Consider the following 13,209-nt stretch of genomic DNA (forward strand, 5'->3'; position numbering starts at 1 on the left):
TCAAGTGGTTAATGGTTGCACAGGAAAGGATCAAAAACTTTTTTTCTAGATAAATGTAAATTCTTATAACAAAATATTCAGCAGCTGACTTGATGCAATACAGGTACCTATACACTTGTAGATCAGGTAAACAAGGAATGTCTTTTAGAGATGGATCTGATTACATCAGACTTGGTGCTATGAAAAGCTGTGAAACTGTAGATTGCACTGCCTCCCTCAACTCCTGTTGCTCCAGGTCAGTAAAGAAAGGTCTTTCTCTGATTTATGTTCAATCGATAGACTGATTGGGAGTGCCTTGATTTTGAACAGATTTTCCTTGCTTTGTTTATATCGAATTTAACATCTATTTAAATAATTTTATAGTGTTAGGACAGAGGTGTCAATCTCAAATAGACAGAGGGCCAATAGGTAGAACTTAGACCAGGTCGAGGGCCGACAGTCAGATTTATCCCCTCCGCCCATCATTTGGAATGATCGCACAACACCCCACAATTTTGCACCGCATATTATAGCTGCAGTGCGACAAAAAAATAAAAAAAAAAACAACCACATTGTAAGTAGGTAGCCAGGTATAGGTGACCCCTGTATAGGAAGCCAGGTATAGCTGCCCCAGTATAGGTAGCCAAAAATAGGTGCCCCCTGTTTAGGTTAGCTAGACATAGTTGCCCACAGTAAAGGTAGTATAGGTAGCTAGACATAAGAGCCCCAGAATAGGGGGCTAGGCATAGCAGGTTCCCCAGTATAGGTAACCAGGCTTAGCAGGTGCCCCAGTATAGGAAGCTAGCGATAGGTAGGTGCCCCAGTATAGGTAGCCAGGCATAGGTACGTGCCTCAATATTGGTAGCCAGACAATACATAGGTGTGCCAGTATAGGTAGCCAGGCAATAGGTAGGTGCCCCAGTATAGGTAGCCAGGCAATAGGTAGATGTCCCAGTATAGGTAGCTAGGCATAGGTAGGTGCCCCAGTATAGGTAGCCAGGCAATAGGTAGGTAGGTGTCCCAGTATAGGTATTAGCCCGCTGGCCATTGCACTCCCCGGTGCGGAGGGTGGCGGCAGTTCTGCATTCTACACACCAGCGTGAACCCCGTACTGAATAATGACACAGGAGAGCGGTGTGTCCGACTGCTGGCACGCGTATACAGGAACTTCCTGTATACGTGCGCCAGTAGGCAGGGACACACCAATCTCCTGTGTTCAGTGCAGTTGTCACACTGGTGTGCAGACTAAAGAACTGCCGCCACCTGCGACACCAGAGAGTGCAACGGCCAGCGGCGATGCGAAGAGGTGGTGAGAGAAACGGGCCGGCTGTCATCAGGAGGTGACCACAGATGTCAGAAGGTGGAGCAAGAGAGCGATAGAGCGTAGCAACGCTCTATCACTTATGCGAGGAGAAGGTAGGCAAACCAAGGGCTGGTCTAGCATGGCTGCGTGCAGCTTTCAACGCGCCGCAGGACACAACTAATGTTAATTACAAAAATGGCGGGCCATGTTTTCTGGTGCTGCGGGCCACATTTAGCCCGCGGACCAGAGTTTGACACGTGTGTTAGGATAACTCAATGCTTGTATGTAGACATGCTGCCAGGACAAGAATTTCACAGTACATGAAAGGTCACCATTGTTGGAACCATAGAATCGTTTAGTTCTCAAAGGAGTTGTACTTGGAATTGGTATGGGCTCATACAGGTTCTGGAAGAGGGGAGATTGGATGGTGAGAATAAGGGGGGAAAATGTCCAAAAGTCAAGGGCAGAAGCTGCCATACTATGGTGCAATCAATCACACTTAGTAATCATCTGTTATCCCTATGGAGACATCGAAGGGAGACAGGGGAAGGCAAAGTTTCAGCAGTGATGGCCCAGCTCTTCATGTAAGAAACTGTCAGTGATGGCTGACACTGCTGAGGATACTAGTTTAACTCTTACCACATGGAGGTGGTAAAATGGGTGGTAAAATCAGCAGTATGATTGCCAATTAAATTAAAAATTAGGTTTACTTCAATAGTTTGGTCTGCATCACTTAGCCCTCTCAATGTTAAAGGACACCTGAACTGAGAGGAACATGGAAGCTGCCATATTTATTTCCTTTCAAGCAATACCAGTTGCCTGGCTGCCCTGCTGATCTCTTTGGCTACAGTAGTTTCTGAATCACACACCTGAAACAAGCATGCAGCTAATCTAGTCAGAGTTCTGTCAGAAACATCTGATCTGTATGCTTGTGTAGGGTCTATGGCAAAAAGTATTAGATGCAGATGATCAGCAAAAAAAACAGACAATGTGCATTGTTTAAATGGAAACAAATATGGCTGCCTCCATATCCCTATCACTTCAGGTATCCTTTAACCTCTTTTTCCTGATGTGTAACCCTTAACCACTTTGCCAAACCATAGCCTCGTCCAGACCCCTATGCTTAACATTCTAACCCAGACAACTAAATGTAAACCCTCCTAATGTATGCCTTACAATATTAGGTAACAATAATCACCTCTAGGGAACGTCAAAATTAGATGTAAATAATTTTGGGTTGATGCAGGAGGATTATGCATGATTTGTATGCAAATGTATGCAGCTTGAAAACAAACCAATCGACCTCTACCTTGACTTGGTTTCAAGATGCATAAATGTGCATGCAAGATTTGCATAACCTTGCATGCTTTCAAATTATGACTGGCCAATCATTGACCAATTTTACCAACTCAATGTAGTAGGAGGGTTTACCTACAAAATCTGGTCCTAGAATTCAATATTTGGGGGCCCTCATTCTACATGGCGGTGGTAAAATTGGTCAGTGATTGGCCAATCACAATTGAAAGTGTGTATGGGGCTGAAATTATTTGCACTCATTGATCTTTCCTACTCACCTCCTGTGATTCATTTCAGCTTCAGGCTCAATCATGGTCGCTAATGTCCTGGATCTGAAGTCTCTATTGTTTCCATAACTTTTATACCAAATGTCTACAGTCATTGGCATTGTGCATGGATATTACCTGCTTACTCTATCATTAGTGGCGATTGCTTGTTAGGCGATTCCTGTATCTAGGCAAAAGTCCAGTGTTTTCAAATGATTGCGGAGAATCACTGAATTATTTATATGTGCTTAACAGATTATGTCTCAGTGAACGATCTGTAGGATTGCACCCCTAAAGGATACAGGTGGATGTGCTTCACCAACCCAGCAGCACCACAGGTTTGCAATCAATGGAAAAAAGTGTAGTCGGCAATATCCATTATTATTTGCTCTTTTATTTAAGTCAAAGACATACTGACATACTGATCAAATGACAGCATATCAGATGTCTGCAGCATGCAGCTGAATCACTATAGCGTGCATGGCACAGCTTAGTGATTTGGGCTGCGGCTACGCTGCAGAACGGGAGCCGTGGCTGATTCTGAAACTACCGCGTCTCCCAGTGGAAATATGCCCTAAGTGGCATGCGACATGACCAAGTAGGCATGTATATGTACAGTGACAAGGATAGACTATGCTATGTTATATACTATGTTCCTTTTCCCTCACAGACAAGGTATTACAGCCATAAAATACTTTTCTGGCAGAGAACACTTCTGAGAGCAAGCAAGGTATAGATAAAAAAGGTCAATAGTTCAAATATTTGAGCTCTGTGTGACACAAGAAACACTGTGTCATTGAGCAGAGACAAAACAAAAATATTTTTAAAGTTTCTAAACATAACATAGTAACCAAGCAGCTCGGGGTGACCCAAACCACTAGGAATGTATAGGGGGATAAAAGAGAGACTGAAAACCCCTCCTACTAATAAGCAGTGCTTGGTGAAATTTGCAATAATTCAGCTATACTGTAAGTGAGCATTTGTAGTTACCCACAATGCACCACTACTGAATATGCAAATTATCTCTTTTTGTCTGTAAGCTAGGCAAGCATCCAGAACCGCTGGTGTAAATAGAAAGCCTATAGGTTTTAATATTACACAGCCACATCAACCCCACATGTAGGCAGCTTGGACCAGTACAACATAGTAACCAAGCAGCTCAGGGTGACCCAAACCACTACAAATGTATAGGGAGATAAAAAGTGAAATTTACCTTCTTAAAACAGAAGGAAACTTGCAATAATTCAGCTATAAGTGAGCATTTGTGGTTACCCACAATGCACCACTACTGAATATGCAATTTATCTTTTTTTGACCCTGTAAAGCTATAGGCTTGCTATACACCAGCGGTTCTGGATGCTTGCCTGGCTTACAGAGGTGAAAAGAGAGTTCATTTTGAGCTCCACTCTGGATGGTGTAATGTATGGAATCTGTGAGGGGCCATTCCTTTTTGTACAAATTTGGCACATCCATGTGATTCCTATTTTCCCCTTCTGAATTTGTGAGGCAGACATCATCATAAATAGGTAATCAGGGCACCGCTATCCACTGCCAAACTGGGGAAAAGAATAGATATCTGGAAGCTTCTTCTTCAAACAAAAGCCAGGATTTAAAATACGTTCTTGTATGAAGTGAAGTACATTTTAGGATATTATTAACTTGTAAAGTGCCAACATATTCCTTGGCACCGTATATGAAACATAAAAGAATGTGGCAAATTTGAATGAAACTAAAAAACATTGTAGAAGCAAGATAAGGTGAGGAAGACATGATAACCACTTTATTTAATATGTGTCATAAATGTTCCGGTATTTTTCATTTCATATCTGTTGTGTGAAAAAGTATGCGTCAAGTTAAAAATAATATATAATTAACCTCCACAACATTCTCAGCACAATAGCCAGCCCACCCTACATTTTCTCATCCCATCTGCAATGGGGATCCCGATTTCCCACTTACATTGAGTAATTATTAAAAGAGTTAAAGAGATGTGATTGTTAATCCAGCGATTAGTTTCACGGATGTCCCTTGTGCAACATAAAAGCCCCTGCATTAAAAGTGAAGCCTACTCGGGTGTATTTATTGAATCCAGCTGAGGTTTAGGCATTGTGCGATGAAAGCAAACATATCAGAGACTTCCTCAATCACTTTAGCAGTGGGCTTCCCTGCTCCATGGCCAGCCTTGGTGTCCACATGAATGAGGAGTGGATTGGTTTGCTTCGGACTTCGGCCTACAACATGCTGTAAAGTAGCTATGAATTTCAGGGAGTGTAAGGGGACAACTCGGTCATCATGGTCAGCTGTGAGAAGTAATGTGGATGGATACTGCTTCCCATCTCCTTCAGGTACCTTGATATTATGAAGTGGTGAGTACCTGTAAATCAACAAAATGATGCTCTTTACATCAGATAGAAGACATGGAAGCACATTTTAACCAATTTCAGGGATTAAGAGATTTTGCTTGGTAAAGATACCAGTAACCATTACCTAGGTGTGCTATTCATCAACAGTCTTAACATCTCATATAATACCGTATTTCGCGCCGTATAAGACGCTCCGGAATATAAGACGCACCCAGGTTTAGAGGGCAAAAACGAGGGAAAAAAAAAAATACTAAACCTGGTGCGTCCATATTCCAGGAGCGTCTTGTACATGTCCTTCTGTGTGTCCTCATGTGTGCTCCTGTGCCCCCCATATCCCTATGTGTCCTTCTGTGTGTCCTCCTGTGCCCCCATGTGTCCTCCTGTGCCCCCATGTGTCGTCCTGTGCCTCCCATGTGTCCTCCTGTGCCCCCCATGTGTCCTCCTGTGCCCCCCATGTGTTGTCCTGTGTGTCCTTCTGTGCCCCCATGTGTCCTCCTGTGCCCTTATGTGCCCCCCATGGGTTCTCCTGTGTGTCCTCATGTGCCCTGTTCCCCCCATGTGTGCTCCTGTGCCCCCCATGTGTCCTCCTGTGCCCCCATGTGTCCTCCTGTGCCTCCCATGTGTCCTCCTGTGCCCCCCATGTGTCCTCCTGTGCCCCCCATGTGTCCTCCTGTGCCCCCCATGTGTCCTCCTGTGCCCCCCATGTGTCCTCCTGTGCCCCCCATGTGTTGTCCTGTGTGTCCTTCTGTGCCCCCCATGTGTCCTCCTGTGCCCCCCATGGGTTCTCCTGTGTGTCCTCATGTGCCCTGTTCCCCCCATGTGTGCTCCTGTGCCCCCCCATGTGTCCTCCTGTGCCCCCCATGTGTCCTCCTGTGCCCCCCATGTGTCCTCCTGTGCCCCCCATGTGTCCTCCTGTGCCCCCCATGTGTCGTCCTGTGCCCCCCATGTGTTGTCCTGTGTGTCCTTCTGTGCCCCCCATGTGTCCTCCTGTGCCCCCCATGGGTTCTCTTGTGTGTCCTCATGTGCCCTGTGCCCCCCATGTGTGCTCCTGTGCCCCCTCATGTGTCCTCCTGTGCCCCCATGTGTTTTCCTGTGCCCCCTCATGTGTGCTCCGGTGCCCCCATGTGCCCTCATTTGCCCCCCTGCCTTCCTCCCTCCCACCTGCCCGAGTCTCCTGCCCTCCGCATAGAGAGTTAATAGCGGCAGCAACTTACCTTTGCCAGGCTCCCGCGCTGATCCTAGATCATTGCGCTGCCCCCCGCTAGCCTCCTCTGCCTCCCCCCTGTGTATCTGCCCCCCCCCGGGTGAAGGAATAAGTATCGGCAGCTTACCTCCGCAGTGCGCCCGCGATGACTGCAGATGTCCGTCTTCCAGGCACTTCTCGCTCTAGTGGCCGGCATGAACTGATGACGCGCAGTTCAAAACCGGCCACTAGAGCGAGAAGTGCCTGGAAGACGGACGTCTGCAGTCATCGCGGGCGCACTGTGGAGGTAAGCTGCCGATACTTATTCCTACACCCGGGGGGGGGGGGGGCAGATACAGAGGGGGGAGGCAGAGGAGGCTAGCGGGGGGCAGCGCAATGATCTAGGATCAGCGCGGGAGCCTGGCAAAGGTAAGTTGCCGCCGGTATTAACAATCCATCCGGGGGGCCAGGAGACACAGGCGGGCACAGAAAGGCAGGCACAGAAAGGCAGGGAATCCCCAACGTGGCGGCGGGTCGGCGGTTTGGATCGGCGGGCGTTATTAAGTTGGGGATTCCCTGCCTTTGCCGTATAAGACGCAGGGACTTTTTCTCCCCATTTTTGGGGGAGAAAAAGTGCGTCTTATACGGCGACAAATACGGTATATAAGATTACCTTCATATAAAGTATTATCAATGCATTTGAGTGTTCTAAAAATTTTGTTTCTAAGTAAAGTTTATTTTAAAAAAATTTGATGTCACGTTTAGTTCAACTTATTTCCCCCTATGAGTTATATCTCATTAAAAGTAACAGACCATGTGCTACCTGTATTCATGAACCACTTGTGGCCTGACTACTGTACAGTCACATCCTCACTGCCGCCAGTTTTGACAGAAGGATGTGAATGTTAGTCTGCATCTCTGAGGAACACAGCATGTGCTCATCACAGCAGGAAGCAAATGGGGCACTGGTCTCGGTCTGCAGAAACGGCTCTGTGCTCCTGTGCAGCCCTACCTTGTGCTTGCACAGTGTGGTCACGCTCAGACCCAGATGGGAGAGCAGCTACAAAAAAAGAAGTAGGCACCAGCAAGCAGCGGTGGGGTGATGGAGGATCAGAGAAGCCTCTGGATCATCCAGAGGCTTCCATTCTACTGAGGTAAGTATCCAAGTTTGTACTTTTCTTCCCACACGTTTGTTTTAGGATGTCCATTTAAAACATATTATTGTTTCTTTGAAAACCCCAGTGTGTAGAAGTGTGTAATTGCTGTTTGCAAGCAAACCTCTATCGGCTTCACCCTGAAGGCTGGCAGACAGTTTTAACATGAGATGTTTAAAAAAATGTTTCCTGTTTGCTATGTAGGTGTGTTGGATTGACATGGCCTATCCAAGTTATTTCAAACATACAGTTGATGTAAACATACATAAATTATGTTACAACAGAAGAAACATCACTGCAAGGATCCTGTACATAGACTAAGTCAGAGGCAAACCAGTGGCAATGCCCCTACTGGTCACTGTGGTGTGAAATAGTTCAGTAAACATCAGATGGCAATTACCTCCAGACTAAAAAAGGGGCTTATGGTGATTTCTATAGTTACCTGCAGGCACCTTGTAGAGAGTCCCCATTTATAATTTAATATTAACTATAAAAAATACTTTAACATTTTGTGGGAATGTCACTTTAAACAAACTAAAAAAAGATCATTTAGAAAGTCATAGTTTGAGGTTGGCTAGATTGACCGACAACTAAGGGATGAATTCTGCACACACATTTTGTCTGTACAAAAAGCAACCTTGGAACATGCTCACAGGTCAGGTCCGCTCTAGCACTGCCTAAGGCCTGGTCCACACCAAGCGTTTTTGGTAGCGTTTTCAAAACTGCTGCCGCCTGTGAAAACGCTTGGCTAATGTATCTCAATAGGATGGTGCACACCAGCTGATTGAGGTTTTTAGCAAATCGGAAATGTGGCTCCTGCAGCATTTTTGCGGTTTGCAGATGCAATTCTGCCTCAATGTAAAGTATAGGAAAAGCTCAAACCACTCTGAAAAACGCTAGATCAGAGCGGTTTTCCAGGAGTTTTTGTTATGGTAGCTGTTCAGTAACTGCTTTACTGTAACAATATGTGAAATCTGCTACACAAAAATGCTCCAAAAAACGATATGCATTTTTAGAAAATCTCTAAACATGCCTAAATTCGCTCTGAAACTCTGCTTCAAAAACCTCTAGCGTTTGCGGATCTTCTAGAGGTTTTTGGTGTGCACTGGGCCTGAGTCATTGTGAGCACTTGGATATCCAGACATATAAATTTGAGTTATATGTAAAACGTCCAGTGAAAAAACAATAGAAAAATGTACTGCATCATCCAGGTATATAATACATATTCAGCTCTCAAAGAAATGTAATAGGTAGCACGCTCCAAACATATCTTGCATTTGTAGACTATTTACATTCACACCTGAGGATATCAAGCCCAGGGTTGTTCAGTGTGCCTCAGCACAAGGAGCCTGAGTGTACTGGCTACAAGGCTGCTCAAAGCAGCACCATGCAGCAACTGCAGGCTGCAATGTACACATACTGCAGAAACCTGTATACTTAAAAAATCTAAATTACTATACAAATTTAACAAAACAGAAAAATTAACCAGTTATACGGCTGCACGTACTTTCCCGCTATACCCAAAACAACTATCCATAGTAAACATTGTGGACACAAGTACAATTAACAGCACAGTGCCAGGTCAGCTCATTTTGACTTTTAGTGTAGTGAGTGAATGGGACATAAGAATCTGTACACAGAGATATAATCGTGACTTCAAGCAAATAGCAATTTCCTTATTGCCAGTCCAGCTCCGTATACACCAATTAGCATCTGGGATGCTAAATGGAAAACAAAGCCATTATAAATACAAGAGGGCCACTGAAACATCACTTCCCTTCCTGTGCAGTAGTATTTCTTTCCTGCTATTGTATACCATTAAATCAAATCAGTAAGTGCTTACAGTATAGTGTTTCTATTCCTCTGCATCTTAGCTAAATACATTATCATTTAATTTCTTATCATACAGTGACTTCAGCATAAGCCATTATCACTTTACATTTCCAATAGTAACTGCTACTTGTTCTGCTAAAATAATTAAGCGATGAACAAACATACACCATTGAAAACAAAGCTTCTCTAAAAGCCTAGGGTAGCTAAATAAAAACACATTGGCCTCAATTCACTAAGATCATGCTGGAGATAATAAGGGAAGAGAAAACTTACCTCCACACAGTAAGAGAGTTATCTTACCTCTTCATTCCTTACGTGACCTCTTCTGTAGTTAATTTACCTCCTCTGTAGTTAATTTACCTCCTCTGTAGTTAAGTTACCTCCTCTGTAGTTATTTTCACACGCAGTTAATGAACAGCCTGTCTTTAACTCTGGAGTTATTTTAAGGATTAAAGAGTTAACTTAAAGACAGAAGAGTTAACTTTAGGTTTGCCTGAGGTAAAATGTTTCCTGAATACTACATGCCTTATCACCATGGTAACAACTGTAGAAGAGTTATTAAAGACAGGAGATAAGCTTAGTGAATTGAGGCCATTGTATGCTTGTTCTGCAGATGGAATCCGTATTCTTCATCTCCTGAATAGTTTGGTTCTCGTGATTTTGTGTGTAAACTGCATGGATTTCATCATCTTGTGGATGTAGACTTCACAGAATGCACAACCCAACCCCTACAGCCTTCTTTGTCTGCAACCTTCGGCATGAACATGTAGCCTAGGCTCAAGGGCACTATAGTGGCCAAACATGGCTTTCCACTAAGGATGATCAAGGAGATGTAAAGAATTCTGAGTTGATGCAGGGTTATGCAAATTATGTGTGCAAATTTATGCAGCTTGAAAATGGATCAAACTAATGCCGCCTAAGTGAGATTCGAACAGTCGATTTTCAAGCTGCACACATTTACATAACCCAGCATTAACTCAGAATGGTTTGCTCCACAATGACCATCCCGGCTTTCTGGCATATGGTGATATCTGCCAAACGCAAGCTCCTCTGTGACCCCATACATTTCAATAGCAAATCAGACTAATGTGGATTGCAAGGCTATTGGTGTACAGAGATACAATGTGGTACTAGCAATGCACCTCATCACAGTTTTATAAGGAGGGGGTTGTTTTCTAACATTAAAGCAAACAACAGTTTTTCTTCAGGCGGCAGCCACTGTGTATGTGTACAGGCTGTAAGGATATCCTTCACACAATGTTACAGTTGTTGAAACCAGTTATATGAAGCATATCCTTTGTGGTGAATAGGTAAGAGGTCAGAAAGACAAGACAAGAAAACACAGAACATTTATGGTATATTGCGCTTTCCGACTGGCAGACTCAAATCGCCAGAGTTGCAGCCACTAGGGTGCACTCAGTAGGCAGAAGCAGTTTATGCTCGTTTCCACCCGCCACACTTGGTTACCATGGTTTCTAATAAACCTTTTATCATGACAAATTCCATGTTCAAAAAGAATCACTGCCATGTATTTGCAGGTGATCAGTGAAGCCATAGCCCATGGCATAATATCCCGTAGTAAAGAGTGGGAATTCATCTGTAAATACCCAGACATTGGAGTATGGCCATGCCCACTTGCAACCATATTTTGTTAACTTGCGACTTCGATTTTCCCTTAGGGCTTGGTACTATATTTTATGAATAAAAGTTACTACTGTGAAACAAAAAACATTGCATACATAATATTACAAGAATAAAAACAGACACATTTCATAGGTGAAAATGGATGTTACATAATATAACATGTTTTGGAAGATTAACTGCACCGCTGAATATTTATACAGTACAGATATTAACAGATGAAGGAGTTCATGCAACTTACTTGTAAAGCCATTCAAAATCGTCTTTTTTGTCTGAGCAGCCAAAATCTGTGGTCCAGGCATGGCCAATTGTGAACTTGTGGAACTTTAGCATGTCCATAACACCAACTTGAGCAATGACACATCCAAACAGGTCAGGACGCTGATTTGCACAAGCAGCTTCAAAACAATATTTGACACATCAGCAATAGATATAGATTTTTTTTTTTAAATAAATCATGCACTGCAGTAAAGTTGTCACATCTATCAGCTTCCATCAAATTCAGGAAGGGTGCTTTGTCTTTTAATATTCATTTTTATGTGAAAAAGTTATTCAAGGAATGCTTCCAGTTGAAATGATTTCTAGCAAACATTACACCAGACTCTTGCTTGTTCGGTTGTGTATATGTGAACATTAGCACTAAAAAACTAAACAAAAACAAAACAGAACTTGCTAAATGGAAATGCCAAATTGCTGTAGTAATAGTTTGATATTTGGAGATATTACGCCTGGAATTCAAAATTCTTCTTCCTGCAATGAATTACTTTTACAGGAAGATGGGACTGAAACAATGTTCTGTAAACCAATGTGCTGCTGTCATGAAATTTAAACTTTCTGGCAAATTTGGGAAAAAATTCAGACTGAAATGGAAAAGTATGTTTTAAAACCATTTAATAAAATTACTTGCATAGCCTTAAATTAAGTACAGTACATATATTAGATATAATTTAAGTATTTTTTTAATGAAGGTGGTTTTTTAATGAATGTGGTTATTATAAATAAAAACTAAGTTTTTAGCACACAAAATAACACTGACTACCTAATACTTAGAAATCAACAAATACATCCCTACCACTTCTCAAGATAGATTTATTATGAATTGTTATATATTTTTATCTAGTCTTGTTGCATTTTCCAGAGCATGTTGAGCAATTCATGACACTAACTTCCTTTATTTCTCTACAGTCCAATGTTTAGGGAGAATTTGGCGTGCAGCCAATTTAAATACTAGTGTGTTTCCGGATTGTAGAAAGAAACTCATATTCACAAGGACAAAACATATGGGCCCATATGCAAGACGCTTTTTCTCCTAGGTGATATTTCACATCTTATCAATAAAATGCCTTTTAAGCCACCAGCAAGTAAGAAAATGATTAGAATAAATTTTAGCAGTACTTCTTGGTACTTTTTCAATTGAAGAGTGTTGAAAAGTTATTTTAGACAGAAGATAAACATTATCTCCTTGGAGAAAACGTAAAGAAAATCTGTAATGAAAAAGACTCCCCTGGGGGGTACTCCCCTCGGGTGGGGGAAGCCTCCGGATACTATTGAGGCTTCCCCCGTCCTCCTCGGTCTCACGGTGGCAGAGAACATCCTCCCGTAGCGGCGGCGCTGTAAATATTTACCTTTTGGCTCCAGCGCAGGCGCAGTATCCGCTCTTCCCACGGAGATAGGCGAAAATAGCTGATCTCCGTCGGGCCACTCGACTGCGCAGGTGAAAGTCTCCTCAGCCTGTGCAGTAGAGCGGACCCGATGGAGATCGGCTATTTTCGCCCATCTCCGTCAGAAGAGCCGCAACAGTGCCCCCGCTGGAGCCCGAAAAGGTAAATATTGCACAGGCTGTTGGATTTGTCGCCTGTGCGTTCCGGGGGCTGCAGCGAGACCGCCGTGGGACACAGGAGGACGGGGGAAGCCTCGATAGGGTCCAGAGGCTTCCCTCTACTGAGGTGAGTACCCCCAGGGGAACTTTTTTTCAGTACAGGTTTTCTTTAAGAGAAAAAGTTAATTGGATCAGGCCCAAAGACCTGCTGCGAGCCAAAAGTACCAACCTCCTAGCTAAGGACAAGGACTTCAATATGAAAATTAGACATTATATATAATTTTTTTTACATAAACATAATTTAAAATAAAACTACAAGCCATATAGAGCTATAAATGAAAGGTTTCATCTTTCTATGTTGAACCAAAAGTG

General features: G+C 43.2%; 1 protein-coding gene across 1 annotated transcript in view; it reads right to left on the bottom strand.

The window, feature by feature from the left end:
* Nucleotides 1-4,597: 4,597 nt before the first annotated feature.
* Nucleotides 4,598-13,209, bottom strand: part of PREP (prolyl endopeptidase) — a 216,675-nt gene continuing 208,063 nt past the window's right edge. The window contains exons 14-15 of the mRNA XM_068231238.1: nucleotides 11,260-11,416; nucleotides 4,598-5,218 (exon numbers count right to left, since the gene is read on the bottom strand). Of these exons, the coding sequence (XP_068087339.1) occupies nucleotides 4,924-5,218; nucleotides 11,260-11,416 (452 nt within the window). The 3' untranslated portion in view covers nucleotides 4,598-4,923. The remainder of the gene's footprint in view (nucleotides 5,219-11,259; nucleotides 11,417-13,209) is intronic.

The sequence above is a fragment of the Hyperolius riggenbachi genome, chromosome 4, assembly GCF_040937935.1.
Source record: "Hyperolius riggenbachi isolate aHypRig1 chromosome 4, aHypRig1.pri, whole genome shotgun sequence".
NCBI lineage: Eukaryota > Metazoa > Chordata > Amphibia > Anura > Hyperoliidae > Hyperolius > Hyperolius riggenbachi.